Below are 22,725 nucleotides of genomic sequence, written 5' to 3' on the forward strand. Positions count from 1 at the left end.
GGTGTGCACAATCAGATCTGAGATTTTTGAGTTTTGACCCATATCTAATAGCTGGCAGAGGCAATGCTTCTTGGTTAGAGAAACAGATTCATTGATGGTGGCTCATCCATTGTGATTGCCCGAAACAATGAACACAGGCCTCAATGACATTTGCAATAAAGACATTATATTCAAGAAAATTCTAGAGTCATTGTTTATGACTTCTTTCAAGTATATCCAACCAAAATTGGAGCCTCGGTGCTAGGGGGATTTCAGTGAGGCTTCCCAATGGAAGAAAAAACTTTGGCTGAAAGCCGAACTTTAGGAATTATAGGGACAAATTGTGATTCTTATAAACCTGTGTGGGTTTTTTTTTTCTCTATTCTAAATTTCTATACAAATTTTGGGTCCACATTTTTAGGATAATATTTCCACAATATTTTTCTTAGTAATTTGATTAGGAAACTAGCATTTTGGTCATGCTAGGAAGCTAAAATACTACCAAGTGCTTTTATATCTTTTTCATCCAAGAAAAAATTTAGTATATAAAATCCCCTAGACTTAATTGTTTTGTTACAGTTGGATTTGGAATTATGAGTTGAAGTTCAGTTGTTTTCCCTAGGGGCACCATTTTCCTTCAACTGTCCCTTCTCTTCTTCTGCCTCTCCCCTTTTCTCTCATCTCTCCTCCATCTTTGCCCACCGTCTCCCTTCTCTCTCCTTTCCTTTCCTCTCTCATCCAACATCACTTCCAACCTCATCCAATGAATTCATTTTTCACAAAATATCTTTGATGCTTTCTACACTTTTTTCTTATTCCTTTCTCTTGAAGGACCCCCCTCCCATTGTTTTCTTGGCTTCAACAATGATCTTTTCTCAACAATAGAAAAATAAATAAATAAATAACAAGCCATAGACTTGTCACTTGTGCAAGCTAAACATGATCATAAAAATATATTTCAGAATAATTCAGCATCAGAAATATTTTAAAATATAGGATTTTAACAAGAGAAACATTATAAGAAGAGAGGCTAGAAAAAAAATTTTTGAGCAATTTATTTTTTATGTATCACAAGAAAAAAAAATAGAAAAGAATTAATTTTAGCTCAGAGGAAGAAATGCATGTCTGAAAAATGAAATTAATATCAGAAAAAGATGTCCACAATTTTCAATACCGTAAATTGAAAGTTATCCACATGTTTCATGCTATTGAAGAATATTCTGTGAATTTTTCTAATTATCAACACCAATAGTCTCAGTTATTCAATGAAGAAGCTGATGCATTTTACAAATTAGAACCGCACAAAATTCAAATGTTTTTTTCTCACTCCAAGAACATAACCATGCCAAATTTAATAAGAACTCGCACAAAAGTTGTTAGCATAATATTCTATATATTCCTAGAGGGTTTGGGGTTACATGATCTGATCTGATTTTGGATGGATGTGACAGGGACACTAATCAGTCAGCTTTAAAGTGGAGGTAAGAAGAACACAAATAAAATTCAGAGCAGTCACAGTATATCAATGCTGACCTAGATAATAATATAAATGACTTACAGGGATCCTGATGTCAAGTTTCTCAAATCCATCTCCTCCAGTAATTTTGATTCTCAATGTTCGAGACCATATCCCAGAAAAAGGATCCCTTGAACCCTCTGCACCATATTTAGTGTACACATCAGGAGTTATGTCTACATATCTGCTTTCTGACAAATAACATATATTTGAGAGAATTAGGGAGGATATGGATACATTTGCACCACGGTTTAAAGAACACTGGATCTACTCAGGAAAGTGGAAAATCTGGCCACACCATATTGTGATCTCAATTCAAATGACATAATTGATATCCAGTGCCAAGAAAATGTGCTTGAAGTCTCTCTTCAGCATGGACTTGGGGAAAAAGCACCCAAGGCAAATAAATACTGAAAACAAGAAAGCTGCACAATGCAGCTGCTTTCCATAACAAACTTGAACCAGACAGACACCAACCATTAGAAATTTAGAAGTCTCATATGCAACTAAATCAGGTCCACAAGCAACTAGTCAACTTAAATCAAAATTACTGAACTGACAATTTTCAGAATTATATGATATTATGTAGATACCCCAACTTGGCTCACACGTCATCATGTTCATTTCAGTATGTTCATCAAATTTGATCATTTAAAATGGAATAATTGAAACCCGATCACCAAATTGAATGTATTTAAGCCCAAATTCATGAAAAATTTGTTGTTTGCAATTTGTTGAACCTTCGGGGGTATTTTGGTCATAAAACATATTTAAAAGCCTAATTTTCATTTGGGGGCTACATAGAACTTGGAAGAGCCACAAGGCTTCAAATCGGTGTAAATAAATATAAAAATAAAAAATAAAAATAAAAAAACAGAGGGGGAGCCCAAGGCACAAGTGCAAAATGACATTAGGACACAGCACAGGTGGCCAGCACCACTGCGCTCCCCTTTTTTTCCTTTTTTCTGCAATTATTTCTCCCAAGTATGGCCCATCATCGGACCCTTCATCAATTTGTGAGCAATTTTGGACCCTAGGATGACCTTCTTAGCCTCCAAGGAAGAACCCTAACCCTAGGGCTCCTGGTTAGCCTATAAATAAGAACCTAGGTTTTCACTGAAGCATCAAGCACCAACTAATAAACCCTGCTAAAATTCTGTTACACAAGACCACAACAAAAGTGTGAACGTTGTTTTCTTTTTCTTGCCCCCCCCCCCCCCCTCCCTATGTAGTCTTTTGAACTACTAGCGACTTGATTTTCCATTCAAGACAGAAAAAAGTAGGAAACCGAGTGTTTCATCCAAGTGCAAATCAATGGCTAAAACACCTTTATTTGTTTGCATTAGATTAAATTTTTTTTTTTCCTCTATAATTCTAAATTGTATGCCTAGGGTTTACACAATCTAAGCCTTCCACATGGGCTTGGCATCGAACCAAGGTCCAAAACTGTATTTATTCCTCTTGTTGTTTATGTCATTTATTTTCATTCCGCTGGATCACTCAATTTGAGCATTCCTCATAGTCATTGGCATCAAGTCATGGTCCATAGAAGATGTAATGATTATTTTTTAAATTATTTTTATTAGATTACCACTTTACCTAAAAGCATAAGCTGTTAGGTCAGGGGGCCAACAAGGTATCAGGCTTTTAACAAACACCCCCCCCCCCCCACCCTTTTCCAAAATATGTGCAGCTCAACAGCACATGGAGAGATAAGCAAACGATAAATAACATCCACTACAAGGAATATAATATTTTTTTTAAAAACACCACAGAATGAGCACGGCCAATGAGACTAGAACCCAGGACCTCTTGATAACCAGCTCTGATACCATGTTAGATTACCACTTTACCTAAAAGCTTAAGCTGTTAGGTTGTGGGACCAACAATTTATATCAAGCTTTAACAATTATTGTTGCATGTTTCATGCTTGATTAAATATGTGATCCCTATATGTATATGGTATTATGGCATAAAGACCAAATTTTTATTATTGCTTGCTCCATGTTTGATGGAATGTTAGTATAATACGTAATAACTGTGCTTGATAATACAAGATTTTGTGTTTGGTAACTATATTGTTGTTTATATTTGGATTATTGTTTGTTATTCATTATTCTAGATTGGTTGTAGAATTCATTTGTCATCAAATAATTGTATGTATGTAGATATATTATATTCAATGTTACATTACTGTTATGTGTTTATTTAGTTCCATTGCGTAGCTGAATGCTTTATTTATGACCTGAGTTTGGATTTATTATTTGTTTTATTATGAGTTGAGGAATACTAATTTTCCAAAAAAGAATATCGGAAGGACTAATTGAGGTGCTCAATGGCCCTTCCCCATCCTATAATTCTACAATCCTACTTTACAAAATGATCCTGATCGCATATGGGATCACAAATTGGATTGCAAAATGGTAGGACCTGAGTAGAATTATAGAAGGAACAGTAGAATCAGTCAGTACAATCATAGTAGGATCTTGGACGAATTATACTAAATTACTAGTACTACAAGCTAGGTGTTTTTCCTGTGCAACTACAATGAGTGAAGAAGTTAAAAAATAATCTGCTTTTTCTGATACTGACAAATTTATGAACTTTTCTTTCTTTTTCTAGGTTGATGTTTATTAGGTAGTTCAAACATCAATATGTAGATTGAGGATCTAAGCATATTTTCAGTCCACTAATGCATTTGATGAGAATAATGATGATGGTAATAAAGATTTTGATAATGGAAAGGTCTTAATGATGCTAAAAAAGTAAAGAGTGTTTTGGATGTTGATACTATGTTAATAAGCTAGCTAGATTAGCTTGGCTTTTGTTAGTTATTTTTCTATTTTTGTTTATATATTTTAGATGTTCATGTTGTGTGGTTGTTTGTTCACTGATTTGCATTAAAATTATGTTTTTCCCTTTTTCTAATAAGCATGTATTCCCTTTTTTCATTATAAGCTGAGTTTGATTGACCTAGAGTTGCAATAATCCAAACACTCGTCTCCTATGTAAGGGTTATACAACTTATACTATACTAGCTACTTGTTATTTTCCAAGTCTTGAACACTAACCAGACAATTTTTTAGGTTTATAATATTTAAATATATGAAAATAACATAAAATGATTTTTGTATTATTTTATATTTTATATTGACGAATTATAGTACATTGGGATTCCTACCATTTGAAAGTGAATGGAAATCCATGTGCATGATAGTTATGTTGGTTCCTACAATTTAAATTAAATAGGCTGGAGGTAATGCTCCATTCTATCATTCGCTTGATTTATTTAGTTTAAATATAGTCGTTTATCTTGATCTTAAATGCTTAGAAAGGATTCAAAAAATAACTTTTTGCCCAAAGCCCACATTTCCAAAACCAGAAGGGAATTTCTTAAAAAATATCCAATGTATTTAAATAAAAAATTAAATTAAAAGTTATTTTTATTTTAGTGGACTGAGGGCTGGGGATATTAAGAACAAAATGGTAATTATCAAACCTCACTATATTACCATTTGCATTGTCGTGTGCCTTGCATATGTATAGTATGACTCAAGTGGTAGCTAGCTAGTTGCCTTGATACACTAGCTCGACTAGTCAGTCCTTCTTGATCACTCCACATAAATTGTGACCAATCCCAAAGCCTAGTACTAACCTATGGTTGGTATTGGCCACACAGGACTTGCACAGCCCTCCAAGAGTCACATGTTGTTGGGTATATAATTAGCCCTATTCGAAAGGAAACTTTTAAACCCACCTATGACTCTTGCATGTAATCAACCCTAGAACCTCCCTTTTAGTCCTATCCTATATGAGCATCTTACCACATATATGTTGTGTTTGTCGTTATGTACATCATGTGCATGTGTTTAAAATGAAGAAACACATTGTCTTAGTATTTAGGAAAGGTCTTTGGCCCTACATGGATATTGTTAGGAGTGTGACATTGGGGCATCACAAAAATGTAACAGGATTAAATGTCACAACTCTAAGGAGAAGAATGTCTTTATGGGCGCATCTAGGTGGGCTATGGCATAAACTTCTGAAATCTTACTTCAAACCCAAGCTATAGGAAAACACAAAATTCATCTCCACAATTAGGACTACGATGTTGGGTTTGTTTTCCATTCACCTAACAACTATGCCCTAAAAATGAGGATGATATTTCATACTACTTTCTGCTGTTGTGTAAATCTAAGACTCCCATGAAGTAATCAAGAGTTCATGACTTTTTCTTGGGGGCACCAGGGAGGGGTGAGTAGGATGTGTGAAGCCCCAAAAAATGCAAAATCATAATTCTTTCTAAAAAAAAAGGCCCCAGATGCTTATAATGATTCATTTCATTAAGGAAAGGTTGATGCTTCCAAACAAACATTTACAAAGTAGGATGTCCCTAAAACCACATCGTTAGAGTGGATGAAGTTATATTTTTAAACTATAAGCCCAATGGTTATGTAATTAGAAAACACTTTTCATGAACCTTTGACTCATGTTACAATTTTGATGGTACCGTTTCCCGATATGTACACCCGAGTACTTGTGTTCCAGCCATGCAATTGACAGGCAAAAGAAAATATCATGTGAGTTTTTCATCAAGCTTTATCTGAGCTGGCCAAAAATAGTTGTTCTTTTCCAATAGAAGATACATATCTGATGAAGTTAAAAGAATATGTACTGAGAATTTATTTAGCATTACCATTAACATGGAAATTGAAGTCACAAGAAAGGATCCTAACGTTACTGAGCAGAATCCTGATTATGCTGCATTTATGACAGCGTTGGGATAAGTGATTGCTAGCACAACAGTTCCCTAACTTCCAAGAAATTATTGAAGCTACACAAGAATTGAGGAAGCCATAGCAAATGGACTCGTCAAGCCTAAAAATAATAACCTAAATTTTCATCCCATAATGGAAAAACTGCTTAAATTCAAGAATGTTAAGGCTTGACATACATTGTTGGCCCACAACCTAATAGCTTAAGCTCTTAGATATAGTGGTAAGCTAACATAGTATCACAGCCATGGTTGCAAGAGGCCCTCAGTTCTAGTTTTATTGCAAGTTTTGTAAAAATTATCATGCTCCTAGTAATGGGTGTTATTCTTTTCTTTTTTATCACACATGCATTCAGGCTGCAAATGCAGGGGAGTGTCAAGGCTTGATATACATTGTTAACAGCTTCAGCTTTTTCTTGAAGTGGTAATCTAACAAGTACCATCATGCAACCATCCTCTAGATTTACTTCCCAAATGCACCATTTTTACAAGTTGTACATGCCCTTGTCCAAAGTATTTGACCGCCTACCAGGGGAGTATTCGACCGCCTACCAGGGGAATCATCACACCCAGCCAACCACCCCATCCATCATTACCCCTTCCCTTCACTTATAACCTCAATGAATTCTGTGCCTATCACCAAGGCCTAGGGCACAAAAACCAATCATCACATAGCCCTATTGTCATACAATATGTTACAGGCTTCAGTCATTTGGCATTATTGTCATGTCTTACTGCTCTGTTACTTTTAGACCAAAGATTTAGGGCCATTGAAATACTTCTTGAGTATAGAGTTACCCAAATCTCCGGAACTGTTTTGTCACAACACAAGTATGTTCTAGACCTTTGAGAAGAGACTAGGTTGTTGGGATCCAAACCTAATACACATGTGGATCATAACAGCAATTTAGTGCAAGATGCAAGTGATTTGTTGGCTTGCCAGGATGATACCTTTGGAAAGGTAAATTTCCTTAGAGTCACTCAACCAAACATATTTTTTGCAACAATTGTCATGAGCTAGTTTCTTGATATTCCCAGAACATGTCGCTGTTCTCTCATTCATTTCTTGAGATACCTCAAAGGTGCACCTAGGAGGGTTCTCTTAGATCAAGATCAGGGTCACATTCAAGTTCAGTTATAATATACAAATACTGATTGGGTAGGTCACCTTCCAACAGAAGATCTACAAATAAGTACCATGATTTTGTTGATGGTAACTTGATATCCCAAAGGAAGAAACAAACTGGCAGCCTAGTCGAGTGCCAATTCAGAGTATCTGGCCATGCAAACACTACATGTGAGCATGTTTGGCTAAAGAACATGTTGTTTAGTTTTCCACATTCTCAGCCTATGGAATTGATGTGCGATAATGAAGCTGCTATTTATGCTGCCTCCAACCCAGTCTTCAACGAGCAAGTAACACGTTGAAATTGACCGTCACTTTGTTCAAAATAAATTTTGCAGAAGCTCATTACAACCACTTATGTGAAGTCTCCCACTTGCATATTTATTCGCTAAAACACTAGAGGATACTGAAAGAAAAATGCATTTCTAACAAGCTAGGAACATAATATATCTATGCTCCAGCTTGAGGAGGAGTGTCATTGGTTACTTAAGTTATTTAGCATTATTGTTGTGTGTTACTGCTGTGTTGTAAGCATGAGTATGTAAGGATAGATGATAATTACAGCGTACATGGCACATATTATAAATAAAAAGGGATACCTATTCGCTGTTTCAGGTTTTCCAAGTTACTAAACATTTTCAACATTGTACAGAGTCTCATACCCTTCTAGCTTAACATCGCCACCAAGTCCAACTACTTCCGAACCATAATCAAACCACTGCATCCAAACATATCAATTTTGTTGACCTGGTATTACCATTGCCTAACCTGTCTGGTTAGGTTTGTCTCATCAGTAATCTCCTAGCCAGAGAAAATATCATGGAGAGGAAGAAGTGGAGGTTTATCCTGACATTTTTTGGAAAATGAAGATGAGAAAGGTAGGATGGCAAGCATTGACCTGACGGTAAGGATAATATACTCAAGCCAGGTCATACGTTCAAAACATGGAAAGAGCCTCTGCAATTGTAGAGGCAAGCCTATGTATACATGCCCTCAAAAACACCCCAATATGGTATGAGAACATTGTGCACTAGGCGTTGCATGCATCAAGAGGCAAAGGGGTCTTTTCCTTGGGAGGATTTAGAGGATTAGAAAGATAAGAAAAAAGAAAATTTATTAACTGGGGACTAAGAAACAAAGATAGGGGAAGAATCTTTGAAGTAGTAAGGAAGACTTGTGAAAGAGTGTCTATTACATGGTCAATTGCATCAGATGCCTCCATAAATGTCCACTAAACTTATTCAGTCACACGCATATTTATACCAACGTGTCTCCTAAGAGCACCAATTTAATGACATCCACGAAGAATCAACAAATTTTTCCTTCTACAATGAAGATCAACCAAATTAAGGGCACATCACTCTAAAGCCTGTATATCAAAATAGATGCCTAAGGCAAGAGTGTGTTGTACGCATTAATTGATAATGGGTCTACTATGAGCATTTTCCCATTGCAAACAGCAATGAAGCTGTGGAAAGAGCCCATGACGTTTACCCCCACTGGAATTGGCAATGATTGTGTGGAGTTTCAAATTTTGGGCATTACCATTGCTTCAAACTCCTCTTTGGACAACCATGGATCCATGCCATAAAGGTCATCTAGCTCCACCCTACACCAACCCAAAAGGTATGATTTCCATGGAACAAGGGGATAGTCAGGCTGTGCTTGATGAGGAGATTGCAGCCTATGTCTCTATATTGAAGGACTGAGAGAAGATGGACTTAACACCACTAATGAGTTTTTAGTTTGATAATGTGAACATGATCAAATTTATGGCACCTTCTAAAGAAGACTTTACCCTTACACTAACCAGCCCCACTTGGCGTTGAGATAGACGGGGTACTTTCCTAAACTAGGGAAGAAACTACTACACAGGCCACAGCAAAGGAGATTTTAATAAAACAGAAGGAAAGAGACATCACCCCAAGGGTGTCGAAGCCTATCTAATCATCCCTTGCCAGAATATTTGTGAGGATTGGAGAAGATCAGCTATACCTTTGCAACTAACTTGGAATCTTCTGCAACTGTGAAATGGATGGTGCAGAGACGGAATGGGTTGATGATCTACAAATCCCTGGACGATTATCTAAGTGTCATTGATTGAAAAGGGGCCAACTGGAATTATGGATATCTACTGCTGCATTCAAGACTCCTACCAACAGCACAACTAGAGCAACAAGAGCAACATCAAGATGTTGAGACCAAGCTTCTCCATTTGGAGGTTGATAAACCAAGCTTGAGTCTGCCCTATATAAATTTGAATATTATTTCTGCTGAGTATGAATATGAATCGATCTACGCTTAATTATGTTATTCCTATTTCTAGTACCAATAAAATGAACTTAGATTCTAAGCACTATTCAATCTCGTATGTATGAATTTGATCTTGCTGAATAATCTTCCACCACCATAAGTCTATGGAACAAATTGCAACCATTAATATCGATACTAAAATGATCCTAAAGAAGTAAAAATAGGGACAATCTTAAGAAGAAAACAAACCTAATTGCGGTTTTGAAGGAGAATAAGGGAGTATTGCTTGGTCCTACAACAAAATGCCCAGACCCTATAACTGCTCCCGGGAGTACACAACATAATATTCCAACCAACTCACATTATTAAGCCAGTGAAACAAAATTAACAAGAATGAAACCTAAATGGGCTAACAAAGTAAAAGAATAGGTAACTATGGAGTTAGAGGCTGGAATTTCAAAGAAATTCTCTTATCCCAAATGGTTGACAGATATCGTCCATATCCCAAAGAAAGATTGGAGAGTGAGGATGTGTGTTGAACAAGGACTCGAACGAGACATGCTAAAAGGATGATTTCCCTCTCCCCATATTGACATGCTTGTTGACAATTCCATGATTTCTACGTTTCGTGGATGGGTTCTCTAATACAATCAGATAAAAATGGCACTGAAGGATATGGAGAAAATTTTGCTCATCACCAGTTGGGGGAATAAACAAAACTCAAATGACCACAAATTGGGGGATGTATTATTATAAGGTTATGTCATTTGACCTCGGCTATCTACCAAGGAGTAGCAACCCCTTCATTCCGTGACATGATTCCTAGAGGAGGTGGAGTTCTACGTGGATAGTATGATTGTAAACTCACATGAAGGTGCTAAAAAATTTCTTTAAAAGAATAAAGACCTATCAACTACGACTAAATCTAGAGAAATGCTCATTTGATATGAAGGCCAACAAGTTGCTTGGATTCATAGTAAGTGTAAGAGGAATTGACGCAATCTGCAGTCTTTATTTAATTTTCTGCTTATATCAAGTGTTGCTATTTATAGATACCAGAGGTATTTTTCTAATTTCATTAATTTGGGGTTCATTTTGGTCAAATTAGCTTTGGTGTCTCTTCTGTAATATTCAAGGGTATTTTTGTGATTGTAGTTAATTTTGGTGGGGCTTTAGAGCATAAGTGGATTTTAGAGGGGTTATGTGCAAAAATGGAGTTGGCTTCTCTTGGAAGCTTTAGGCCCAGTAAAAATAGGAGTCTTCAGCCACTTTGCTGGGGAATTTTTGCATTTTATCATTGAGAAGATTTCTCTCCAAAGCTCAGCTCAAAACCAGCTAGCATTATGAAGATTTCGAGGCTAGGGTTTTGAGAATTCAACCCCGCAGTACCTACCAGTCCCTCCATCGCAGCAAAAGATGTCAGAGGCTAACAGAATCTGCTGTTATCAGCTGCTGGTACAGTTCTGAAACAGTGCCACGACAGGTACTGATTTGAGGATTAAGTTGCAGTTGTGACTAGAATTGATATTATTTGCTGAACTGAAATTCACAGCAGTCATTTTTTTTTATTCTTTTACGGATTTAGTAGTTATTTGAGTCGAGAAACGTTGCTAAAACACTATCCTGAATTCTCAGTCTTCATTTCTTTTCTTATATCCCTTCACCTAGGGGATTATGTGCAAAATAGGAGTTGGCTTCTCTTGAAAACTTTAGGCCTTGTATAAACAGGAGTCTTCAGCCACTTTGTGGGAGGAATTTAGCATTTTATCTTTGCGAAGATTTCTCTCCAGAGCTTGGCTCAAGACCAGCTAGGGTTATGAAGATTTGGAGGCTAGGGTTTTGAGGATTCGACCCCGCGGTGCCTACCAATCCCTCCATCGCAGCTAAAGGAACGATAGGCTAGCAGAAATCCACTGTGGTTCCCAGAAATTGTCTTATTCGCTGAACTGAAACTCACAGCAGTTGGCTTCTCATTATTTTACAGATTTAGTAGTTACTTGAGTCAAAGTAAGAGTGCTAAAAAAACACTATCCAGAAATCTCTGCCTTCATTTCTGAATTTTCTTATATCCCTACACTTGCTTGCATCAAATTGGTATCAGAGCAAGTTTGTTCTTGCGGGTTCATGGCTGCAAGGGGTGGAAGAGGAAATAGGGACCATAGAGGTAGATACATGACAGTCGAGATGTTTGAAGAGTTGCAGGAAAAAAGTTAGACAACTTACTCAGATTGTTACACAATCTATGGGTAATCAAGGTTGTTGAAATGATGGTGATATTGAATATGATTTTGTTAGAAGAGCAAGAAATGAAAAGCAAACTAAGGCTGAAATTGACAGATCTAGTGATGATAGAAGTTCTGAAAGTGAAAGCCCTGCACGACAAAATGAGGCCTTCACAATGGAAAGATCACATTGTAAATGCTTGACAAAATTCCAAAGAGAATGGAGCACAAATAAATATTTCAGAATTTGGTGGTGAAATGGAAGCTGAAGAGTTCTTGGACGACTAGGTTGATAGCATTGAGGGTTATTTTGAATGGAAAAATGTGCAAGGAAGAGAGGAAAGTGAAGCTTTTGGGATCAAAGATCAGAGGAGGCTTCTACTTTATGGAAAGATTATAAAAACGAACGTGAGAACAGGAGGAAAAGTAAAGTCAGAAGATGGGATAAGATGAAAGAGAAGCTCAAGGCTCAATTTCTACCATGGGATTATGAGCAAACCTTGTACCAAAGGGTTCAAAACTTGAGGCAGCACAAGAAGTCAGTCAAAGAGTACACCCAGGGGTTTCATAGGCTTTCATTGAGATGCAATCTTGCTGAAACTGATGCTCAAGGGTTGGTCGCAAAGTGAATGGTCTAAAAATGACCATACAAGGCCAAGTAAGCTTGCACCATCCTTATAAGGTTAGTGATGCCAATCAGCTTGTGCTAAAAGTTATCACAACTTACCTGCAACATGCCTAATAATATTGGGACAGGACGCAGCAATGGTGCCTCAACTAGTAAGGTGGGTGGCAGCGCTAGAAGTATTCAGACAGCAGTCCTTACATGTGCTAACTAACCAACCAGAAACAATAGTGGGAAGGTAGCCCAAGTAAACCAGTGGAAAGCAGTGGTGAATGATGCTTCGAGCTTGGGCATAAGTCCAACAAGTGTCCAAAGAGGGCTGAAAGTAGAGTCCAACAAGTGAAGAGAAGTTTGCAATTCTTGAGGACCAAGAGCAGCAATTGGAAGCTGAAAAGGATGTGAAGAAGGGCTTGAGGGTAATGTCCTTGGTGAGGCTTTAGTCATTCGAAGGTCATTACTTTCCTCTCCAGTCAGCAGTAACAATTCTCTATGTAAAAATATCTTCTGAACTAAATGCACAGATGGTGGAAAGCTTTGCAACTTGGTAATTGATAGTGGGAGCAGTGAGAATCTGGTTTCTCATGAGATGGTAGACAAGCTAGTATTTAAAATTGAAAGACATCCACAGCCATACTGGATTCTGTGGTTCATCAATGGAAATCAGGTAATTACCTCTTCAAGATGCCTCATTAATTTCTCAATTGGTTTCTTCAAAGAATATGTTTATTGTGATGTGCTTTCCATGGCTGCATATCATATTCTTCTTGAACGGCCATGGCAATGTGATAGAGACACAATCCATGATGGTATCAAGAATACGCATTCAGTTTTTGTGAAAGGTAGTGAGAGAAATAAGAAGATTGTGCTAAAACCAATAAAGGATGATGATGTTAAGAGGCAAGAAAATGGTTGTTCACTCGCTCTCTTAAATAAAAGGGATTTTTCTCAAGAAAAGGATTTACGTCCTCTTTCAAAGGGAAGGGAAGCTGTAGCTGGAGTTCCCAAAAGATGTGAAGGAGATTCTTAATGAGTTCAAAGATGTGATGCCAAATGCGTAGCCTAATGGACTCCCTCCCATGAGGGTTGTACAACATCAAATTGATCTTTTACAAGGTTCTGCATTACTTAATTTTCCCCACTATAGAATGAGCCCAAAGGAGCATGAAGAGCTTCAAAAGCTGGTTAACGAACTTCTTAGAAAGGGATTTATCCAACCAACCATTTAGGTTCCATAACGAGCAATGAGAATGATAGACCATCCTTCTCCATCTCAAGTAGGATAGGGCATTTCAGGGTTAAACAAACCCAGGCTTTGTGGGAAGGATATAATAAGATACAATGCACAGGGTATGCACATGAACTCTAAACTAAGAAACTATAATGACCTGATCTCTTCTAGATGGAGCTTAACAAGCACCAGGTCTCCTACATTGAAGTGCAATGATTTTCTCCCCTAACAAGCCCACTTCTTCATCCACTTAATAGGTTTCTCTTATTAGACTTGGGCAAACTCCATATTCTATCTCCATTCTTTCTTTCTTTTTTCACATAGCAAAAGAAATTGATTAATAGGAAGAGAATTTACAAGGGGGAGAAAAGGCATCTCCCAAAAAAATCTGGAACAAACCAGAGAAAAACTAAAACATAAAAAACAGAAATCAATCCAACTGATTCTTCCAATCTCGATTTAAATCCCGAAAGCTAGCTTCTCTAAAAATTCCAAACCTGATACACCATAAGTCAAGAACTGAATCTTTTCCCACACCAAATACAAATTCAACTTCTTCCTCGATAAAAAATCTGCGCATTGCATTCCAACCAAAGACCCCATAAAACTGCATACTTACTACACTTCCATAGAGCTGCCCTTTCCTTCTTCCAAAGATGCAAAAGAAGTGATTAACAAATCTTCCACAGAATAAGGTCAGACCCAACTCTCTTCCACAACACTAAACATTTTATTCCAAATCCTCCATGAAAAATCACAATGCAAAAAGAGGTGAGAGGCTGTTTCGGAATTCCTATAACATAGCACACAAACATTTGGAGAGAGAGCCATCGAAGGTCTCCTAATCTGCAGCAAGTCATAGGCATTAATTTTGTTAATGCACAACCAACCAAGTAAATGCTTTAAGTTTTGGGGGAATTTTAACTTTCCATAAAACTGAATAAAGAGGAAAGAGATCATTTGAATGGGTCAAAAATTCAAAGAATGATTTACAAGAGAACACCCCCTGAACAATCCAAACACCAAGAACGAACATCCCTAACCGAGGATAATTTGCAATTGTTCAATACTAACAACAAAGAAGACAACTCCACCATCTCCCTATCATTCAGAGGTCGCCTGAAATGAAGGGGTCTTTTGGTATCACTATCAAAAATTAGAGAAATGAAAACCAAAAACTAGAAACAAACACAAAAAACTACAAACCAACAACCTGTTTAGTTCATATTTATTAAAATAATACAAATTAAAAACTTAATTAAAAATGCTTGTTTTCATCTTTAAATCAAAATATTATAAAAATATGATTAAATAATAAAATTACAAATAATAGACATTAAAAAAATTACTATAATAAAAATAAAATTTATTAAAATTATTTTAATTAATTGTCCTACTTTCAAATTTACTTTGCAATAAAAAATTTATTAGACATGACAATTAAAAAAATAGTAAAAGTATTTTGTAATTGGCTTTATTATTATTTTTTAAAACTTATGTATATTTTTATTTTAATTATATTTAAATTTATATGATTGTTTAATTTTGATTTTAATTTTAAAACGTATAAAAAGAATAATTTAATCTAAAAAAAATTTCTAGATATTAAATTTTAGCAACAGGTTGCCAAAACTACTGAAAACCATAAAATCTTATTTTCAGTTTGTTGGCAAATTACTAAAAACTAACAACCGAAACAAAAAACTGACAACAGAAACAAATACATTTTTATAATCTGTTTTTTTACTAAGGAAAAACAAAAACAAAAAACAGAAAACAGCAACAATACCAAATAGGCCCGAAGATTCCAAGATAATAGAAAGCCACTCCCATTATTCACAATGATAGAAATAACTTTGTTTGGCTTAGAGCATAATCTAAAAAAACGTGGAAAATAAATGGAAAAAGAATCTTTCTCGAGCCACGGGTCTTCCTAAAAATGAATCCGAGATCCCCAGCCCACTATATTTTAGTGACACGGGTAAAAATATAGTAATATGGGAAATAGACCTCCCCAAACTCCCCAAAGAACATCACAAGCTAGCATTGCTATCCCAACTATTCTCATCTAACCCAAACTTACTGCAAATAACTCTATGCCTTAGGGAATTATCTTCCAAGAGGAAGTGCCACAACAATTTAGCTAAAAGAGCAGTGTTTCTAGACACCAAGTTACCAAGACCCAACCCCCTTCTTTTTAGACTTACTAACCTCTGCCTAGTTTAGTAAATGGTCTATATAACCCCCCCAGACCAGACCACAAAAAATCCCTCACAATTATCTCAAGCTTGCTCGCAACTCCCATAGGAATTCTAAAAAAAAAAGATAATAAAAAAAACAAATGGATGCTAGATAGACATGCCTGGATAAGCGTAATTCTCCCACCAAAAGAGAACAAGGCACCCTTCCAACCATCTAATCTCTTCGTAATCCTCTCTGTTGGCCTAATAAGGCTTACAATTCTTATTTTGATGATAACAAATCAAATGATATATTTAATATGTTTTAAGTAAAAGTTTTCAGGAAAATAACAGAGTTCAAGTGCATAAGAAATTTCATGGCTTACAAAGAGCATGAAGAATGAAGTCATATTGAGAAAAGCTCAAAGGAAAGAATGCAACTACAAAGATGATGGAAGAACAAGTTCGAAGACTAAATTATACTTTTAAGGATATTCTCAAATGTAAGTACAAATCTCAAGTATAAAGAAATTTGAAGCTCATAGAAAGTTAAAAATATGTTTTAAACATATACTCTAAAGAATAATTTTTCAAATCAATAAAAAGAAAGGGTTTAAGAAAAGAATTTTTTTTAAATACTGGAAGGCCAGGCGACTGCCATGTTGAGACAGGTGACTGCCAAATTAAAATAGAAGTTTTTTTAAAAGTCAGTAGCTAGACAGGCGACTGCCTTGGTTCTGGCAGTCGACTGCCTGCATTCTGTTTTGAAAATTGCTTTATGACAGGCAACTGCCAAGTCGTGGCAGGCGACTGCCACTCGAACGTTTGCAATAAATTTCTCAACGAAAAGATTTTTTTGAACCACATTTTTTAATACATTTATTTCAAAATATTTGAAAATGAATTTTAGAAATCTTTGGGAGTAATGGATGATTTCTAAAGCCTCTATAAATAGTCTTAAACTCAAAGAGAAATCAGACAAGAGCAAGAACTTTGATGAAATATTCAAAAGAATTTTGAAATTGAGAAAATCCTCGAAAGTTTCCAGATCTAGTGTTTTTCAACAATTTTTCTAATCCAGAGACATTCAAAGGCTTTTAGATCAAAATAAGTTTTTTTTAAAGGTTTTAGATCAACTAATCTTCAAAGTATTCAAAATTTTGTTTTCAAAGGATCTGAAATTCTTTTAAGATAAACTCTCTGATCTGAAATCGATTTATATTCTGAAATTAAGTTTTCCAACGATCAAAATTTTTATCTTCTTTGGAAAATTATTTGATAATCCATACCAAGTAATTGAGCTTGAAATTTCTTATATTTAAATTACTTTGAGGTATAAAGTGAGCTGATTGGTGTATTAATTCACTCTACTGTGAGAGTTCTCTTTTGTACACATATTCCTTCGTTATCTTTCTTAAACAATTCTGAGTTGTTGAATCGTTGAACCAAATAAAGGGCTGTTATTTGGAGAGGCGGGCTCTAGCCTAATTGAAGGAGTGCATTGTAAGTTGGTATTGTTCCACCAGGTAAAGGAACTGAGATAGTGAAATCCTTTGGTGTTTTTGCCGAAGGCGAGGACGTAGGCTGTGTTGAAGCCGAACCTCGTAAAAACTCTTGTCTCCTTCTCTCTACTTTAATTTACATACTTTATTCGCTTTTGTTATAAAATTTATGAATGTAGGTTGCAGGATTTAAATTAAGTTCTTGATCAATAGAAAGTACGTTTTTGATTAATCTTTTGCGGAAACCCAAAAGGGGAGTACGTTGATTAATTTGCGGAAATCTTAATCAAGTAAAGTGAATAATAAAAGGTTACAGGGAAAGCAACGGAAGCCAAAATGTTATTGATTGATTGATTACATTGATTGAATTATTCTTTTAAATTCCAGTTTTCTTAAGTGTTGTTATATATTGTATTTTGCTGGGTTATTAAAATTAGAAAACTTAAAAATCAAATAGAATTAAAAGATTTCTAATTCACCCCCCCTCTTGGGAAGCTATTCTTCATTTCACTCTCCACTACTGAACTCCAAATATCCGCCCCTCTAGGATTCCCACCCAATGGAACCCCTAAACAATTAAGGGCCACTCAAATTCATACCCTGCATCTGCTGCCCAAACTCTAGCTCCCATTGGGTACAATTAGAGTTGCTAAACCACTTTTCCCCATATTAATCTTAAGTTGAGAAACTCTCTCAAAAACATTAAGAATAACTAAATTTCTTCTAAACAAAAGATTACGGTCGTCAAGAAAAAAAGTGGTATCATCCGCAAATTGAAGATGAGAGACTACCACCCCCGTCATTTCCCACACCTAATCCTTTAACCAACCCATTATCAACCACCCTATCCACCATCCTACTTAAAACATTAGCTACAAGTACGAACAAAAAAGGGGATAACGGATCTCCTTGTCTTATGCCTCTCGAAGCAGTAAATCAAGATTTGGGTTCACCATTAACAATAAATGAAAACCACATATTAGACTAGCAGCCCCTAATCCACCTACCCCATCACTCCCCAAAACCCTTTTTCACGAACACCTTATCTAGGAAACTCCAGTTCACTCTGTCATAATCTTTCCCCAAATCTACTTTAAAAACAAACCCCCTCCTTTTATTCCTAAGGATGCCCCCCACCCATGGTCTTCAATCGAAGTAGCGCATAGCATAACGTAACGGTAATGGGCGTAATGGGAAGCGGATGTTACATAATGGGAAGCGGGTGTAACGGCTGTGAATTTTTTTGAAGCACACACAACGTTGTGTATATTAACGTACTTGCATGTTTTAAGCTTTTAGCCCTTCTTAGAAAGAATTTTAGTATATTTTGGATCCTTTAGTTCAAGTAACTAAGTTATTTGATAAGGGCAACAAGTTTACATTTGCTTTAAACCACCATTGATAGAAAAATTACGCGTGGATGCGTATTTATACTTCTCATTGTTCTTATCTGTGATAAATTCTTATGTGTGCTAAATTAATTAATAAAACAAAATACATTATACACTCCATTAATCTATTAGACACATAAGACATACAAATAATACAACTATAAAATAGCTAGAAAAGAAAGAAGGTTGAAGTTGAAAAATTTAGAACATAAATATCACATTACTAATATTATCAAAATAAAGTGTTTTCCTAAAAAGTTAGAATTTTCAAATTGTTAATTAATGCATCTCGAATGAGTATTTAAAGAAACAGTAAATTTTGTATCATTGTCATCCTCATTATAATATTTTCCCCCTCTCGCCACATGGTGTATTGAGAATGATTTATGAAAGAGAGGGAAAAAATGAGAAGAAAAGGTAAAAAATAAAAATAAAATTTGGTGTAACCATGGTTTTAAATAACGGCCGTTACGTAGCGTAACGGCCGATACGTAACGGAAATCGGAGGCCCCGAAACTGATACGGGCCGATAATGCGGTTCAGAAAAAATTCACGGCTGTAACGGCCGTTACGGAGGCGTAACGACACGTAACGGCCGATACTCCAACGTTACACTTCGTAACGTCCGTTATGGACCGTTACATGGCCGACAGGTCACAAATTCGAAGGCTTTCTGCTGCAGGCAGCAGCGCTGCTTTCCCCCCTCTCCCCAGTCCCCACACCCATCTGCCATTCAAAGGGTAAAATGGAAAGTTACAAACTGACCTTGAAAATTTGTTGGCGGAAGCAATAAGAAGGCTTCGAAGCCTGAGAGTGAGCACACCGAGGCTACCGAGCAGATCTACTCATCTTGCAGTTCCAGCAACTTGGCGAGTCACCGGCGACGGCGACAGATCTACAGCAGCTCCGCCAGTCGTCGCAGTCGGCACCTTCCTCCGCCAGTCGTCCAGTCGCCACCAGCCAGCCTCTCGATTTCAGCTTCAGAGGCTCGAACTTGGAGTCATCGCTGCTTTGTGCTTCGCAGTTCGCAGCCTTCGCTCCTTCGAGCTCCTCCGAGTTCCCTCGAATCCCTCCCCTCTCTCGGTCTGACTCGACTACTAGGCCCAGCGTATGAGACACTCTAACACTAACACTCAACACCCACAGCACTTTTCATTTATGTTTTTTTTTTTTTTTAATTATATTTTGTTGTAAAATAGGTTTGTTAAATTGAATTAAAAAAAAAAAGTAATTTAATAGAATAAAAAATTAGAAATCATTAATAATTATGTAAAATAAAATTTTCTTAATTTATAAATATTTTAATTGAATTATATTTTTTGAAAGATAATTATGAAAATTAATTCCATGACATAGCAAGCAATTATTAATAGTATATAATTAATATTTTTTAAGGTTAGTAAATAATTAATATTTACCAATAATAATTGAAGGCTTTTTTATAATAATATTTGAATATCAATAATCCACTACTGCATTCACAATCTAAACAAAGCATTAAAATAATGTATGTACACAAGACATCCATGTGATGACATTTTATATTATCTAGGCTTAAATGAGCTCTATTTTTCACCATTCTTAAAGAATTCTAAGGAATACTCTGCACAATTATTATAATATTTAGTCTTAGGTTTTGCCAAACTTATAGAAATAAAATTAATTCATGGCACCAATTGGCTAACATACTATTTATGTCAGCAGGACAAAGTGGTCATTTTGATAAAGAAGATATCATATTCACTCCCATCTATTGAAAAAATATTAAATAATATTCATATTATAAAAGAAAAAAAATTAAATAACATCTGTCACCCATTTTATGTTACATGTGTATCTACTTGCCATTTCTTGAGTAGGGTGACCCTGTTTATTAATATTTTTTAAGTTTTAAAACATCATTTTGACCTTAAATTTAAAATTAGGTAAAATAAATGTTTACATTTATTTTTTTGTTTTTAGTTATCAAATAAAGTAAAAATTGATAACTTAATAAAAAAAAAAATTAACCTAATAGTTAATACATTAATAAATTTGATTTTTACTAATTACTACTGGAATTTGTAGAAAAATTTAATTTTAATGCATATACTGAGAAAATGCTTAAAAAATTAAATAGTCAATTTGTAATGTATGGATCTCTATTTGTGATGCTATGATGTATATGAAAGTAGAGCAAAAATCTTTTTCACCTGTTAATTTCTTATAGTTATAAATGAAAATAAAATCAAGCTATAAAAAATAATGAAAATATCTTTTTAAAGATAAAGGAATATATTTTTTTTGTAATAAAATATCTAATATTTTATAATTTTGTTTATTTAAATATAAAAATAATAAACATTACTTAATATTTTTAATCAAATATTATACTTTATTTTTACGTAATAAGTATTTAAAATTAGGACTATTTAGTACTTATTATTTAATATTTACTAAATTACTAATTATATTATTCCTGTCATTGTAGGAAGGTTGTAACTTTGTATTTTCTTTATATTTTGTGTAGAGATCATCAAATTAAGTCTATCAATATGTCACGTGATAGAGGAAATGAAAACTTACCTAGTGAGGATATTGGATGGCATTTTGGTACTGCGGTAGATGGTAATAGACATGTTATTATGTGTAAGTTATGTGGGAAGATAATCAAAGGGGGCATTACACGCTTGAAACAACACTTGGCACATAAAAAGGGTCAAGTAGCTGGATGCTCAAATGTGGCCACACAAGTAAGAGAACAAATGATGAAACATCTACAACATTATGCTGAGAAGAAAAGAGATAAAAAAAAAAGGCAAGAAGAAGCAGAAGCCCAAATTAGAGGAGATTTTGAGAATTTGAGCGATGAAGAAGACTTAGAAGAAGAAAATATGAGATTTGCTCGACAAGAAAGCATGCGATCACAACAACAATGGGAAGAGAGACAAAGATTTCGAGCAAGAACAACTGGAAGGGGTAATATTTATGAAAAGGGAGGTGGCTCTGACAGTGGTGCTACCAGTGGTTTCAATAGAGCAGGAGCTCGATCTTATAGTGGTCGAGAAGCTGGAGGTAGTGGACGACAATGGATCAATCCTGATGCCCCTGAAGCTAGACTAAAGGCAATGGATCCTATTTTAGAAAGAAGCAAGAGTGCGAAACAACCAAAACTCAACACAAAGTTACTGAAAGGTTTAAGAAGTAAATTAGGAAAAGCGGTTGGAAAATTCCTAATTTATAATCGGATTCCAGCAAATGTAGCTGACTCTCCATTTATGCAGCCTATGCTTGATATTGCTGCAGAGGTTGGAAAGGGGGTGAAGGGTCCATCACCCTATGAGATATCTGAAATTTATTTGGAGCAAGAGTATCAAGAAATGAAAAATTATATAGCTTCGTTTGTTGGAATTTGGAAGGAAAGAGGTGTAACACTTATGTGTGATGGTTGGTCAGGACCAACTAGAAAACACATTATAAACTTTTTAGTTTATTGCGATAGAGGCACCGTGTTTCATAAATCAGTTGATGCCTCTGATGTGCCAAGCAGAACAGCTGAATATTATTTCAGGTAATTTTCTAATTTTAATTGTATATGCAAATAGTATTATGGACTTGCATGTTTTTAATTAAATAGTAGTAATTATTGAATCTATAATTTCATTTCAGATTAATGGACGAGGTGGTTGAAGAAATTGGAGAGGAGAATGTTGTCCAAGTAGTGACTGATAATGAAGCTGCAATGAAGGCAGGAGGAAAATTATTAATGCAGAAGAGGCCCAATCTCTATTGGACAGCATGTGCAGCTCATTGCATAGACCTTATTCTTGAAGATATTGGTAAGAAAAGTAACGTGAAGAAGGTCTTACAAGATGCAAGAACAATAACCTCATTTATTTACAACCACACATGGAAAGTGAATTTCATGAAGAAATTCACAAATAATAGAG

General features: G+C 35.5%; 1 protein-coding gene across 2 annotated transcripts in view; it reads right to left on the reverse strand.

The window, feature by feature from the left end:
* Nucleotides 1–22,725, reverse strand: part of LOC131152282 (uncharacterized) — a 93,655-nt gene that overhangs the window by 22,060 nt on the left and 48,870 nt on the right. Inside the window, exon 6 of one of the 2 annotated variants that reach the window (XM_058104067.1) lies at nt 1,538–1,635. In XM_058104067.1, coding sequence (XP_057960050.1) covers nt 1,538–1,635 — 98 coding nt within the window. Of the gene's footprint in view, nt 1–1,537; nt 1,687–22,725 lie in introns of both variants that reach the window. The other variant, XM_058104066.1, reaches the window with a different exon arrangement.

This window comes from Malania oleifera, chromosome 3, assembly GCF_029873635.1.
Source record: "Malania oleifera isolate guangnan ecotype guangnan chromosome 3, ASM2987363v1, whole genome shotgun sequence".
NCBI classification, from domain to species: domain Eukaryota; kingdom Viridiplantae; phylum Streptophyta; class Magnoliopsida; order Santalales; family Ximeniaceae; genus Malania; species Malania oleifera.